The 15,329-nt window shown below is 33.0% G+C and overlaps 2 protein-coding genes across 3 annotated transcripts; both read left to right on the forward strand.

Annotated features, from left to right (window-relative positions):
• Positions 1-1,312: 1,312 nt before the first annotated feature.
• On the forward strand, positions 1,313-4,390 carry LOC105157190 (uncharacterized). 2 transcript variants are annotated; one of them, XM_011073525.3, is made up of 4 exons: positions 1,313-1,751; positions 3,072-3,152; positions 3,708-3,857; positions 3,948-4,390. In XM_011073525.3, exons 1-4 carry the CDS (start codon positions 1,437-1,439, stop codon positions 4,080-4,082), a joined length of 681 nt encoding a protein of 226 aa, XP_011071827.1. In that variant the 5' UTR covers positions 1,313-1,436; the 3' UTR covers positions 4,083-4,390. The 2 variants fall into 2 exon arrangements, with proteins under 2 accessions (XP_011071827.1, XP_011071826.1); XM_011073524.3 differs by having other exon boundaries at positions 3,708-3,847.
• A 6,073-nt stretch (positions 4,391-10,463) lies between these two features.
• LOC105157191 (benzaldehyde dehydrogenase, mitochondrial) lies at positions 10,464-14,605 on the forward strand. The gene is made up of 11 exons (XM_011073526.3): positions 10,464-10,913; positions 11,396-11,533; positions 11,628-11,770; positions 11,881-12,034; positions 12,156-12,385; positions 12,506-12,595; positions 12,926-13,099; positions 13,176-13,313; positions 13,437-13,574; positions 13,999-14,060; positions 14,193-14,605. The coding sequence occupies exons 1-11, from the start codon at positions 10,844-10,846 to the stop codon at positions 14,464-14,466; spliced, it is 1,611 nt and encodes a 536-aa protein (XP_011071828.1). The 5' UTR covers positions 10,464-10,843; the 3' UTR covers positions 14,467-14,605.
• Positions 14,606-15,329: the final 724 nt, after the last annotated feature.

Genomic DNA, 15,329 nt, shown 5'->3' on the forward strand with positions numbered 1-15,329 from the left:
CAACAACATCAAGTCGATTGGACATTAATCCCGATGGTGATGATAATGAAGCACAAAATGAGCCAATGCAAAATGTGGGCAAGGAAATAAGAAGACCTCGGCGTCAATGCCACATACGCAATAGTGGAACGGGTGGACATTTTTTATATTTACATTTTACATTGTATGTTTTTTAGAATTGTATAAAAAAAAATATACTCTATTACATTTGTGTAGTTCATTGTATTTTTTAAATTAATACAATTTTAATATTATATTTTTTTAACTTTATTATGTTGTTAAAAATTAATTAAATATAATTAATTTATAAAAAATAAACTAAACGAAAAAAAATAAAAAATAAAAAAGGGGTTTCGTGGATGCTGTCCACGACATGCAGATTTTTTTTTAATAAAAAAATATTTTTTAATTCGAATCACGGACGACTTGTTATAAATCTATTATAATTTTTATATAAATTATATTTTTATATTTTTTTTAATAATATTAAAATAATTATCCCATTTCATTCAGATGCAACATCAAACTATATAGCAAGTCTAGACAATTTTACAATATTGTGAAACTTATACCTCTTCATATTTTTCTACAATTTTACTAATATTAGACACTTTCGATATACATATTGAAAATTTCGGGTCATGTCATATTTCCAAATAGTTTTTTTTTTTTTTTTTTGGGTAAATTACAATCACCTTCCAAAGATACTTTTTCGTTATTTGAAAAATTATAAATACTCCCTTAAATTTAACGCTCGTCTAACAACGAACTCATTCCGTCAGGTTTTCATTTAATTTTTATGGTGAAATGACAAAAATGCTCTTTTGGATTATAAATTATAATTTTATATTTATTTTATAATTTTCTCAAATATATTTATAAATTAATATTCCCTCTAGATTATTTATTTTATCCACCCACAATTTTTTTTTATGTTTTTTCAAATACTTTTTTTATTTTTTTAAAAAAATAAAAAAAGATAAAATAGTAATATCTACTTTATCGTCTAGGGGCTACACAATTATTTTTAATTTGAGGGGAACATTTGTAATTTTTCAAACAACGAAAGGATATTCGTAATTATACTAAACTTCAGAGAATGTAGTTGTAATTTAACCATTATTCTTGGGCTCTTTTGAATATTTTAAAATTAATTACAAATACTTAAAATAATTACGTAAAATTAATGATATATTATATTATCACTTATTTTAATTATACTTTTAATATAATAAAAGAAATAAAAAAATAATAATTTTATTAGATAATAATATCACACATTTAATGCTCCCTGAATCATATAATTCATTAATCTAAGTAAACATGCCATAAAAAAGTCTCCCTGAAATTAAGAGTAAACTCATCAACAGCACTCCCAACCCCTGCTGCAGCTCTGCAATTCTTACGGGCCAATTCAACCTTTTTCACACCCAAACATGCCGGGCCCGGGCCCGCACATGATTTACACGCTCGGCTCCGGCCAGGCCCTGATGCATGTATCAAACGGGAGGTTCGGCCCGCACCACTGTGTTACCTACGCTATCAACGCTTTCTTCGGGCCAGACATCGGGTCCTTCTCCGAGTGGCTGACTTCAACTCTGGGTTTGGGCCGGGTCTTGGGCTCCTCCGTTGAGAGCTGGATCCACGACCCGTTTTACTATGTCTTGATTCTGGGTTTCCCCTTGTCGCTGCTCTACGGTTGGATCTCCCGATTTGTGCTCCATAAGGGCGTTCTTGATTCCTTTTCTGGGGTCAGTATGCAAAGACAGAAACTTTGAGTTTAATGAGCTTTATTGCCAAGATTGCTTCTTGTTATTTAGAAGGTTTTTTGAGCTGAATTCAGTTAAAATTTCGGAAATCCGATGCTCTGTTTTACTGTTCGCTTGTTGTGATTTAGGCCTGTGTTTTGCGATTGCCCAGTGTCACTTCATTGCTTCCTCTAATTACTTGAAGTTCTTGCTTGCCGTGTTTTGTTAGAATTCTTCTGTACTGGAGTTAACCAATAGGGTAAATTACGCCCATATTTTTATAGTAATCACGAATATCTCCTTATTATTTGAAAAATTATAAATAATTTCTGATTTTAACATTTGTTGTTACCAATTCCGATAGCTTCCATTACGTCTCTATCCAATTTTTATTGTAAACCCATCAAAATTTCATTTTAATTATAACTTAATATTTTTTATATTTTATATAGTTTTCTAAAATATTTTTGTGGACTGATATTCTTTATAACTTATTTGTTTTATCCACCCTCAAATTTTTTTACCTTCCGTCAAATTATATTTTTAAAAAGAATTCAAATATTTTTTTTTTCATTTTCTAAAACATTTGAGCAAAGGTAAAATAATAATATTCTCTTCACTATTTAGGGGGCCATATTATTATATGGGAAAATTGTAATTTTTCAAATAATAAGGGATTCGTAGTTATGGCAAAGCTCATGAAAGATAACTGTAATTTAGCCTAACAAATAATTTAAAGAACTTGATTACTATCATAAGCTTGCATTTGAGCTGGTGAGGAGGTTTTTGGTTCTACTATTGAATAGTTTTTGCTTAGACCCAAAGTTATTGTGGAAGTAGAGTTTTGGGGGGATTATATCCCTAAGGAATGGGCAAAAGAATCTAAAAATATAGAGTTAGAATAGCTGCAATTATGCAGCCTGTTTTTAGGTATAAGAATTTACCCAAAGCAGAAATTGATTCCGTCGTTCTGCTGAGGCATTCGTGTGGTGTCTATTACTTTGTATAGAAGATTCAGTGTTGAAGCTCCCCACAGGAATCTAAATGTAAAGTTGTATTTCATTTTGTGCATGGTGATAGATTTGGAGGATGAAAGTATATGTATTCTTGTATTGTATGGGACTCGAATCCTCTCTGTCCAATTAAACAAGATCTGCTTATTGAAGCTCTTAGTTTACTCAGCTGTTTTGTCGACTTTATGATGCTGAGCCGTAATTCAGTCTGCATTATTGCATCATTTGATAGGGTATATTTTGCTACGCAACATTTTATAATGCTTATTCTGATTGTTGATTCTTGCTCACTGAGAGTTTTCTGGTTCAGGTGCCCCTAACGGTGAAACAGTGCTTCTTGTTGGTATTTGCCGGATCTTTGTCGCACTTTTTCTTAGATCATTTGTTTGAGGTAATACTAGAATTGGGTGTGTTGCCTTGTTGATGAACTGACTTCAATTTAAAGGTTTTAACTACGTTTAATTTCACAGCAGCTGTCTCTATATGTCGGAATCATTTTGGTATTGGTGGTTATTCAGGAGTTATGATCTTTTCTTCAGGGTAAAGATTTTGTAGGCTTGCCTTGAGGCAACAAGTCCCTTAAACATGTTCTTGAGATTAAGAGACGTCCTATAACCTGCCTTTGTGCTTTTTGGTGTGTTTTGCACGAGCATATAATTTCCAGTGCTGGCTGAGGAACGAGCTGCTAAGTCTAAAAAAGGAAATGAAAGATAAAACTCTCTCATAAACTATTTTATTCGACATTGTGAAATGTAATGTAGTTAATCAGAAAAGTGAAACCAACTGCATCTGTCCAGAAGGTTTACGGTAGTCATGAGAGACTGTTTACATTGCTGTCAAATCTGTTAACATATCATGCTTCTAATTCTTCATTTGAGTTCTTTTGCAGCTTCTGAATATGTCCCCTTTTTTCTGTTTCCTTTCTCATTGTTTCTTGAATTTACAGGAGAATGGACATTCTTCCATGTATACATGGATATTGAGCACCGGTTGGTGGAAAACTCGAGCACCAATCAATCCCGATGCTGTCGTTGTGATTAGCCTTTTGTGTGCAAGCTTAATCGGAGGTTTCATTTACATCTACAGGTTCACTGAGGTGTTCCATGAAGGAATTTCATAAGCATCATCAAGTTTTCCATAAATGGTTATAGAGATGTTTAGCTCTCAGCTGCTACCTGTCTTGCAGAGTGAAGCCCTTGAAGTCTTCAAGAAAACAGTATCACAAATCATTGAGACTGATCCTAGTAATTGCAAGTGCATACTGCCTGTGGTGCGCGAGCCAGATTTATTTGGTCAGTCCTCGTCGGCCAGCGGTCGGTGAGGAGGCCGACCTTGGCGTTCTTGTGTTCCTTGGCGTGTTCTTCTTCCTCCCTCACTGGCTCTGCATTCTGTCGATGAACTCAAGGGACGTTGTTGACTCCGCCGAACAACTCCCTCTTTAGAAAAGCATTTATCGACTTCGATCATCATGCCACAGCATATATACCGGTTGTAACTTTTAAGCAGTAATAAGATGCTGGGGTGGAGTGTCGAGTCTGACCCAAGTTTGTCATAATTTTTTCTATCAGGGGTGAAATTTGTAATTTTGACTGAGCTTTAACGTGATCTAATCTAAAAATATTTTTTTAATTTATAAATATAATTTATATTAATATATAGAAAAAAGAAAAATTATCGTTCCTGCCAAATAATAGTTAATGATACCATCACATCAATTTTTTATATTATTTATTTATTTTTATATTAAGTACGATGTGCCATTAACGGCTAGTAAATAATATAAGAAGAGGGAGTAGGGTAGGTTTTGGAACTGATGAGAGTTTTGGGATGGTTTTAAACCAATCAAAACCCTAATTCATTATGTTTGCGATCAACTTTCAAAATTGGCCAGAAAATAAAACCAAATATATAGAATATCAAACACTCGTAAGTTGTAATAATTTAAAACTCAGCCCAGATTAGTCAGTTGGAATAGTAGAACTGTCATTTGATCCATGAAATATTTTAATATTTTAGTCTCAAAATTATTTTATTTTTTTGAAATCGCTCGAACTGTCAGTTGAACCTGTGATTCGATTGACTCGGTCTCGGATTAAGTGAATCGAACAGTTCATGAAATTTTCTTTTAATCTAAAAAATTGATACAATTTGAAATTGAATCCATGACATTTCATATGAAAATTGAAAAGAATACCAACAAACCAACACCCACATTATTATTTGATTATCTAAGTTGCTTAAATCATAATTAATAAAATAATATCTACATATTATCTTAAAATTAGGAGATGCTAACTATTTATCGACAATAAAATTTTAACATATTATGTATTAATTTATTTAACATAATTTTAATATCACTGGTTCGACCATGATTCACTCGATGGTTGAACTTAAAACCTTTGACCTATTGATACGACCAACTATTCGAGTTTTAAAACATTGCTCGTCACATTTCCCGAAACACATTTTAAAACTTCTCAAAATTGGAAATCTCATGTTTTCAAACCTAAAAAACAAAACACCTAAAAACAACTTGTCGAGAGTTCGACCTCCCATCGCCTAGAGGTCGCAAATCATGAGGTCGCAGGATGTGAGGTTGTTGCCTTACCAACCGGTCACAGTGAAGTCCAACATCAGGTCACAAGTTTTGAGGTGGCATTAGCTCCCACTCATCACGAGGTCGCAGATCGCCAGATCACCAACGATTCTATTATAGTTTCATTGAATACATGATAGATTCACAATAATCGTTTTTGTCTTTTCTGTAACAATATTTAGAGGAGGTTATGCCTCATTGTATATACATACTCCTTGTATTTCTTCAAGAAAAATTATAATTAATTAATTATAAAAGTTTTTTTTCAAGAAAAATGTAAGTTTATATGTTTAAAGGGGATTTAAGTGTAATTAACTTTAAAATAATAACAAATACTACGTCAATATAATTTCATTGTAATGATGTGAATAATTGAATGGCCCCATTATTATCATTATCATTATTATTATTATTATTATTATTATTATTATTATTATTATTATTATTATTATTATTATTATTATTATTATTATTATTTGATGGAAAAACCCCAATTTTAAGGCGAAATGCCAAAAATACCCTTAATGAAAGGTATTTTCGTCATTATGAGCTTGGAATCCACTTATCCAAGGAAACGGGTCAGATAGTCCGAAATTCAGATCCATTTGGAGAAAGAAGACCCCGAAATACCGAGGACCGTCAATTGAAGATGTCCACTATTTAGACGAGGACACGTGGCTCAAACAACAGTAACCACCTGAACCTTATAAATACTCCGACGCATCATCATTTGAGGTAATTGGCATTTAATTATCTTCGACCTACTTAGTTACTGACCGCACATGTTTTGCTCGACCTTACTAACTTGAGCGTCGGAGGGTCGAAGTCGCACCCGACGAGCCTCACGTGCTTTTTTATCCTCAGGATCCAGCATTGTCTTGATAGAGTACGTGGCTATGAACGAGATCATCGTGGAGGATCGCATATTTCGATCAAGATCATTATTAATGATAATAATAATTTCCTTTTATGTTACTGTAATTAGAATGGTGTGGTTTGTGGGTATGAGCAATATATGCATGGAAACTCCAGCGATTATGATAAGAAGAAAATAATTAACTGTGAAAGGAAAATAAAGTGCTTTACTGATTTGATTTTTCACCTAACACTCTTACTTGAATAACACATTAATTTAATTGGTTCACGTAATTACAATGCTTCAACCAATTTTTATCTGCTTTCCGACATAACTCCAAACATTTCCTTATCGCAACTGTCTATTCTAATTACTAGATAATGTGTCATGCAGTATCTGTGCGCATACTTTTACTGTAATATTTTTTATCTTATTGAAGTTCATCATTTGTATTAAAATTTATAGTGTTTTTTAATATAATAATTATCAGATATTTATATCTAACACCAATATATTATTATTAAAGTAGATTAATATCCCATATATTAGTGGGTTCGAACCTATGACCTTAAAATTAAGCCAAGCCTCATCGGCTGGAGAAAAAAATAATGTAACTTTCAAACACGACAATAGAAAAAATATAACTTTTTTGTTATGATTCATTACCATGGTCAAAAATAAAAAAAAAAATATGACAAATATTAATTAACCACGACTACGCAACAACTATAATTATTATTTCCGCAGACGCGACCAAAACATAGTCATAGCTAAGAATTATGATAAATATTTTGACTATAATTAAAAATTATGACATATATTGAAAAACTATAACCATACTCAAAACTTAAATTTTTGTATTAATTTTGTTTGATCATAGTATTAATTTACTATAATTTTTAAATAATTGTTATTTATAATATAGGGAAATAATCTATTTTTTTATAGTGAAAGATATTGTCATGATATCGATTTATCTTTTTTTTTCTTTTTCTTTGTTTCTAGTATAACAAGAACTTTATATTAGAAGGTTATTTTCTTGGGATATAGGTATGCAAAACAATTTTAATGAAAAATGTTATGTGGTGAGAATCTTCCGATTTTTTTTTTGACGCGATGCAAGACGCCCAGGCAGACGTGCCCTAGCCTAAGGTGATAATCTTCCTTGATTTAAACAATGCCCCCTAAGTCAAATTTGATCCAACTTATTTAAATGATATTGATGGTGACGGGTTTCTGAAATAAACTGAAAACCAATACAAAAGTCAGAGGTACTGGGGTTGCTTTCAGTGAAAATGCTTTGACGGTCATGGTACGTTAGTAAAAAAAGAAAAAGAATATAATTATTTATCGTGATTAATTACACTGTCGAAAATAAAGATCGTGTAAGATATTAATTCATTATAGCTATACAATAACTATTAATTATTGTTTATGCAAATAATGCCAAAATATGATACATTACAATTCGATCCTTCTATTTTAAATCTAGAAAAATATAAGTACTTTAATTGAAATAATTTATTGTTGAACCTCAGATAATAACTTGATCATTGATATATTAATATAATTATTGTGAGTTAATGAACTTATCGAATTTTTCAAATTAAATAAATCTGAATAAATAAGTTGGAGAAAATAGTTAGAATTAAAAATAGAGAAAATTATTTAAATGAAAAAAATTATAAATTAGGGTAAATTAAGAAAATAAATATGTCGGCTAAAATATTGAAGAATGTTATATAAAACTCCTTAGTTCATTTAGACGTTATTTTATTTAAAAATTTTCAGAAGTTAAATAAGTTCATAACAATTATGTTATGTCATTAATCAAACCATTATCTATAGTTTTACATAAATTAAATATTACCATTTTGTGTCTTTAATTTTTTTTTATTTGCCATTTTTTATTTTTTAAAATTATTCTATTAATTTGTGTTGCTTTCTTCTCAGTTTCTATTCTCATTTTTAATAATTTCTCTTAACTTTCTTCTAATTTTTTAATGTTTTTATTATCCAATTAATATATATCTTTTAAAAACAATGCATAATTTCTAAAATTTAAAATTAAATGTGCACAAACATTTGAATAAATACTTAATGATAAATTTTTTCAATTAAAATAATTATTATTTTATAAACTAATGTATGAAGGACCAAATTGCAATAAACTTTAAAAATTGAAACACTAAAATGATTTTGTGAAAAAAAAAAAGTTTTTAGGGGTAATATGACAAAGCTACATGTTGGATGGATTAGTTTGAAGTATGTTAAAAAGACAGGGACTATTTTGAAAATAAAATCAAATGTTAGGGACTAAAATGAATTTTACCCATATATATATATATATAGATACATAGTGTCATGTATTGTATGCTTATCAAGGAGCAATTTCTTATCTACCATTCTTCGATATTTCTTCTATTTGTGTCATGAATTTTAATTTTTGGATTCTGGTCATATTTTATAGGTTTTTTGTGGCTACAATGGTTTTTTGATCGCGTAATTTAGACCATTTAGCATTTTCATCGATTTTTTAATTTTTTAAAATATTCTTTTTATCTTATATTTTTATAATTTTTACAATTTCAATTATATTATTTGTCGTACTTTAAATACTTTTTAAGTATAAAATTGGCATGGGTATATATACTTTTCATAGTAGGTTTTCATTCTTTGTTTAATTTAAATATGTTTGTCAATTTAGAAATAATAATATATTAAATTAGTATTTGAATTTAAATGTAATGAATGACTTAGAAATATATGAATCGGATCTATTAAACTATATGTATATAATTTTTAGGCTTAAAGGCAATTTTTGTCCCCTAATTTCAGATCATTCTCGTTTTAGTCCCCTAAGTTACTAGGGTTCCATTTTGGTCTCGTAAAACTGAAAAAATCTCAATTTTGGTACAAATTTGATCGGAAAGTTGAGTCACTCGTCGGAAAATGTCACATGACAGGCATGTGACTTTTTAAATTGGGGCTTGCATTGCGATTGACTGAAAAAGATGATGTGGTGAAGACATGGCCTGAAGTTAGGGGACGAAAATTGCCTTTAAGTCTTTTATTTTCAACCAATCACAATGCAAGCTCCAATTTAAAAAGTCATGCCTGGCATTAGACTTTTACCGACGAGTGCCGATGAAATTTGTACCAAAATTAAGATTTTTTTAATTTTATGGGACCAAAATGAAACCCTAGTAACTTAAGGGATTCAAACAAGAATGCCCTGAAATTAGGGGACGAAAATTAACTTTAATCCTAATTTTTATATAATTGGTGTGATGTGTCCGTTGAACTATATATATTATTATTATGAATAATGATCTACTTGGTAAAGAGTTGTGTACCGGTTACTGACTTTTGTTTCAGTACCTAAGTTAAAATATTAGTTATATTTAGACGTACCATAAATATTTTGACTATAATTAAAAATAATAGTAAATATTTTTCTATAGTTGAGACTATAACAAATATTAATAAATTGCAGTAAATACTTATCTTTTCACATTGATATATTTATGTAGAGGGTGTTTCACCAAGTTTATTTAAAAGATAATATAAGCTCGTCTATTTTACAAGATTTTATAAGATATTAGATCTTAATTGTTTTAAAACTAAGTTCGTGAACGTGTTTGAATAGTATAAGATTAGAGCTTATAAGATGTTAGTCATACTAAATTTATGATTACTTTGAAAAAAAATATTTTTAAAGACTTATAAAATCATGATATTTTATTTTTAGACCTTATATTATCTTTTTATGAAAAATTTACCACAAATTTGGATAAGTGTAGCAATTCATGATTAATAATATTAATTTATTATAGTTCTTGATCTGTGTTCATCGGAATAATTCAATTTATCAGAATTTGTTAGGATATTTTAAATTTAAAAGATTTTCGGGCGAGTGATTCAACTTTTTGATCAAATTTGTACCAAAATTAAGATTTTTTCAATTTTACGGGACCAAAATGGAGCCCTAATAACTTAGGGGACTAAAACGAGAATGACCTGAAATTAGGGGAGGAAAATTTTCTTTAAGCCTTTAAATTTTTTGTTGAATAGTTATAAACTGTTAATACTTTTTTTGAAATGGAATGATTTAAAAATTTTCTTCTCGATTTTCTCTTAAGTCCAAATTTATGGATACAAATGAAATTAATATATTTTATTCAATATTTCCATAATGAAATTAATATATTTTATTGAATATTTCCATATAACATGAGACCAAAAGTACCCACCACCAAAAGCTGCTTTCTTGAGTTCATCGAGTTTCTGTTTCTTGGTGATTAATAATTGATCGTATGTATAATGATCAGCTTGTTGAAAAGTCGTGATTAATGGGACACCCTATTGGAAATGAAATGATCAAGAATTATGGAGGGGTGGATGTTTCAAAAGCAGAAAGCCGGGCCCGGACAAACGATGTCTGCTTGATGGGTTTAATATTTGGTGGGGATAATTACTAAGAGCGAACAACTTGGGGTAGAGACAAGTTTGGCGAACGTAAGATTCTATACCTATAATTTTTTGTCTGTTATTTCTGTGAAAGGGTGTCGCAAGAACCTGGACGGGGAGATCAGGAGGTGGGATTAAAGGGGTTTTGGTAAAGATTATGGCAGCTCGCAGAATTTCTTACTTCTTCTCTCGTTCGCTCTCCCTTCCTACTTCTCCTGCTTCTCTTGGTAACTGCTTCTCTCTCTCTCTCTGTGTGTGTGGGGGGGGGGGGGGGGGTGGGGGGGATATGGATACTTTTGTTGTGTGTGGATGTGGATATCTTGTATGTACATTTGCATGTTTGCAAGAAACCCTGTGTGTGTGTGTGTGAATGTGGGTATTTGTTTGTCTGGTTTGTATGTGTGTGGATATATATATCTTGTATTTATATCTGCATGTATGGAAGTGTGTTTGAAGATTGAAGAAGTTGAAGGGAGTGAAGAAAAGATCTTGATGATGCAGGAGTACCCATGTCAAAAGGCTTCAACTTTCTTGATGATTCTTGCTTGATCTTCCCTTTCTTTAGCTATTTTTCGTTAAAATGGAGTTGAATTTCATCTTTTGATGATTTACTTAGTAAATTTCCTCTTCTTTTTTTTTTTTTTTAAATTTCATTTTGGAAAGAATACAACATCAATTTCTTCGAACCATAATTTTGATGTTATTACAGCTAGAAAATATGGGTTGTGGGGAAGAGGAATGCAGAGGTATACAACTGCTACTGTTCTTGAGGAACCAATAACCCCTCCAGTTCAAGTTAATTACACCAAGCTTCTGATCAATGGACAGTTTGTTGATTCAGCATCCGGTAATAATTAATCCCATTGTCTCTCCTGAAACTTTGGATCTTTCAGTTGTTTATGAACTAACTAGATTTTCCTACACCTTTGAAATTGTTGCAGGAAAAACATTTCCTACATTGGACCCTCGGACCGGAGAGGTTATTGCACACGTTGCCGAAGGAGATGTGGAGGATGTCAATCGGGCCGTTTCGGCCGCCCGTAAGGCATTTGATGAGGGGCCGTGGCCGAAAATGAGTGCTTATGTAAGGATGTCTTTTGGATTTCAATGTTGTGTAATGGATTCTTTAGTTGTTATGAATTTGAGGTTGTAATGGTTGAAGATTGTTGTTATGCGGGACGGTGGTGATTTTAGGAAAGATCTCGTATAATACTACGATTTGCTGATTTGGTCGAGAAGCACATGCAAGAGCTGGCTCAGCTTGAGACATGGGACAATGGCAAGCCTTACGAGCAGGCTCTGACGGCAGAACTCCCCTTGTTCGTGCGCCTGTTTCATTATTACGCTGGTAAAAATCTCGGCTATATCAAATCTTAAGGTTCTCGCGGAATTTGGGCATTGTATGAGACTTTGCTTTCTCCAGACATTCTTGGAATTCCTTCTGAGATCATAGTTTCGGATCATTGCAGGATGGGCTGATAAAATTCATGGCTTAACGGTGCCAGCTGATGGACCGCACCATGTTCAAGTTCTGCACGAGCCGATTGGTGTTGCCGGCCAAATCATTCCTTGGAACTTTCCGCTTCTCATGTATGCCTGGAAAGTTGGTCCTGCTCTCGCATGTGGAAACACTATTGTCCTGAAATCTGCGGAACAAACACCATTAACTGCTCTGTATGTTTCCAAACTGTTCCATGAGGTAGGTAGTTGCATCCTCTTTATATTCCAAACATCCTTCAACTCCAAAGTGCAAAACCAGGTCGAGAAAGTTGCTTTTATGAGTATCTGAATCTGTTAAACTGCTCTGAGTTTTGGACAGGCTGGTCTTCCGGACGGCGTTCTAAATGTCGTGTCTGGATATGGTCCAACTGCTGGTGCAGCTCTTGCTAGTCACATGGATATCGACAAGGTAATCTCATAGCATCATTTTAGTGCACCAAATGTCAAACGGTGTGAAAATTTTCATCACTCTGTACCTTACAAAGAATGTCTGCCAAAAATTTCATTAATCTCCTCATATTGTCTTAAGCATCATAAAAGATCAAAGCTGATTTCCCAAACTCCTGTGGAGCTTGAACCCGTAACCTATCTTTCACAGGAACAACGTGTCTGGGCCACTAATCTTTCCTAAGAACAGGATTTCTATAATGCAATCAATAGTTATTCTTGCACCAATTTGTTATTTTCAGTCCATTTCTGGATTTACATTCCACTAAGAAGTCGTGCTGCTCTTCTGCAGCTTGCTTTCACTGGATCAACCGATACTGGCAAAGTTGTACTTGAGTTGGCTGCAAAGAGCAATCTAAAGCCAGTGACGCTGGAACTCGGAGGCAAATCTCCGTTTATCGTGTTTGAGGATGCTGATATCGACAGGGCTGTGGAGCTAGCACATTTTGCTCTGTTCTTTAATCAGGTAAGTTGCTATTACAATATCCCCTGAGCTAATTCAGCCTGGAATTCTAACTACTTGACCTGTCGTTGACGTGTAGGGCCAGTGCTGCTGTGCTGGCTCTCGTACGTTCGTCCATGAACGTGTATATGACGAGTTCGTCGAAAAGGCAAAGGCACGTGCTGCGAGACGTACCGTTGGTGACCCCTTCAAGAAAGGGATCGAACAAGGCCCACAGGTAGTTTTATTCTTTGTTGCCAGAAAACTAATTGAATAGGTTGTCTGTCGTGTCCCCCGATTTGATTATCCTCACTTTTCTAAGTTCTTGAATGTGATGATTTTGGTTCGATGAATGTAACAGATTGACTCGGATCAGTTTGACAAGGTTCTTCGTTATATAAGATCAGGGATCGATGGCAACGCTAAGCTGGAGTGTGGAGGTGAAAGGGTCGGGTCTAAAGGTTTCTATATTCAGCCCACTGTATTTTCAAATGTTGAGGTACTATCCCTTCCTATTCTTCCCGACAGTATAAAGGCCTGAACTGTTGTTTCAGGAAATTGAAAGACAGGTTACGAAACCATGAGTGAAAATAAGAATTAAAGTTACATACGAATGCACGTAACTTTTACATGGTCAGAAGATATACAGCTCCTATGTTCATTATCGCTAAACTGTCTTTTACCAGGACAGAATTATCGTACAATGTAGTAGACCACCAGCCATCGATTATATATATACATATAACTGCGATGCATGTGAAATATTATAAAATTGCGAGAAAGGCCTAGTACTGAAGTGTGCCGCCAACCAAGTTTACTTTGCAAAATTTGATAAAATATACAACGTTGAGTCAGGTTCTACACCCCCGAACACTAATTAATACAGAAAGTGAGACGATTGATGTATGTCTATGTTGGATCAGGACAACATGCTGATAGCACAGGACGAGATTTTCGGCCCGGTCCAGAGCATCTTGAAGTTCAAGTAAGTTTACCATTCTGCAGCTACCTCATAAGATCTAATTGCTATATATATGTCAGCACCAACAGATTGATAAAACGAATCAGCGACGAAATTGTTTTAGTAGGCACTAACAAGTAATGTTGCTAAAACCAGGGATGTTGACGAAGTGATCAAAAGAGCAAATGCTACACGCTATGGCCTAGCAGCCGGCGTTTTCACGAAAAACATCGATATTGCCAACACGGTGTCGAGAGGACTAAGGGCCGGCACCGTCTGGGTGAACTGCTTCGACGTGTTTGATGCTGCAATCCCTTTCGGCGGGTACAAGATGAGCGGCATTGGGCGGGAGAAGGGGATCTACAGCCTCAAGAACTACTTGCAGGTGAAAGCTGTTATTTCTCCTCTGACAAATCCTGCATGGTTGTGATGATTTGGTAACATCATGTATGGAACTGATGCAAGAACTGAAAGGGCTAACAATAAGTGGAGTTTGATTCACTTGATGATGTGTTTGTTCCGTTGTGCTATTTGCCCAATAAATATATGGTTTCTCATGGCATATCAAAGTCCAAGTTCCTGAATTCGGTGAAGATTTTTTATTACACATTCGTGTTATATTATGATACAACACGTATTATACGCCGTCTCACTTTTAAATTATATTTAATATAATTATATTAATTTTAATTTAAAAGAGAACATGTTCAATCACATATTAACGTGACATCAATACTGGCATGAAAGTGCGACCAAAGATCTACGACCCCAAATTTTTCAAGTCAATGTGTTGGTGTTGGGTGCTTTTTTGGTTCTAATAGACTCCGAGTGAAAAAAATTGTAATTTACATTCGATAACTTACTTTATTTGTGATTTTAGTTTCATTATTTTACGACTCAACAGATTTAGTCCTATAAATCCAAAAAAATTACAATTTACGTCTCATTATCCATTTCTGTTAAATTGTTAATAGAAGGAACTCCTTTGTTAGGCACGTGCACGCTCTCCTTCCGTTAACAATTTAACTGATATGGGTGATAGGACATAAATTGCAATGTTTTTGGACTTGTGGGATTAAATTTGCTGAATTGTAAAATAATAAAATTAAAATCACAAATAAACTAATTAGTTATGGGATGTAAATTGCAGTTTTCCCGACTCCATGTTGATGATTATGAGGTACATTATGAGTTAATTTATAATTTTAATATTTTAAAAAAATTGTAGAAATACTGCAAACTGAATTTGCAGTATTAATGCAAAGCGTTCTTGGAATAACAACTTTTACATAT

Source organism: Sesamum indicum, linkage group LG3, assembly GCF_026168435.1.
Source record: "Sesamum indicum cultivar Baizhima isolate 11 linkage group LG3, ASM2616843v1, whole genome shotgun sequence".
Classification (NCBI taxonomy): domain Eukaryota; kingdom Viridiplantae; phylum Streptophyta; class Magnoliopsida; order Lamiales; family Pedaliaceae; genus Sesamum; species Sesamum indicum.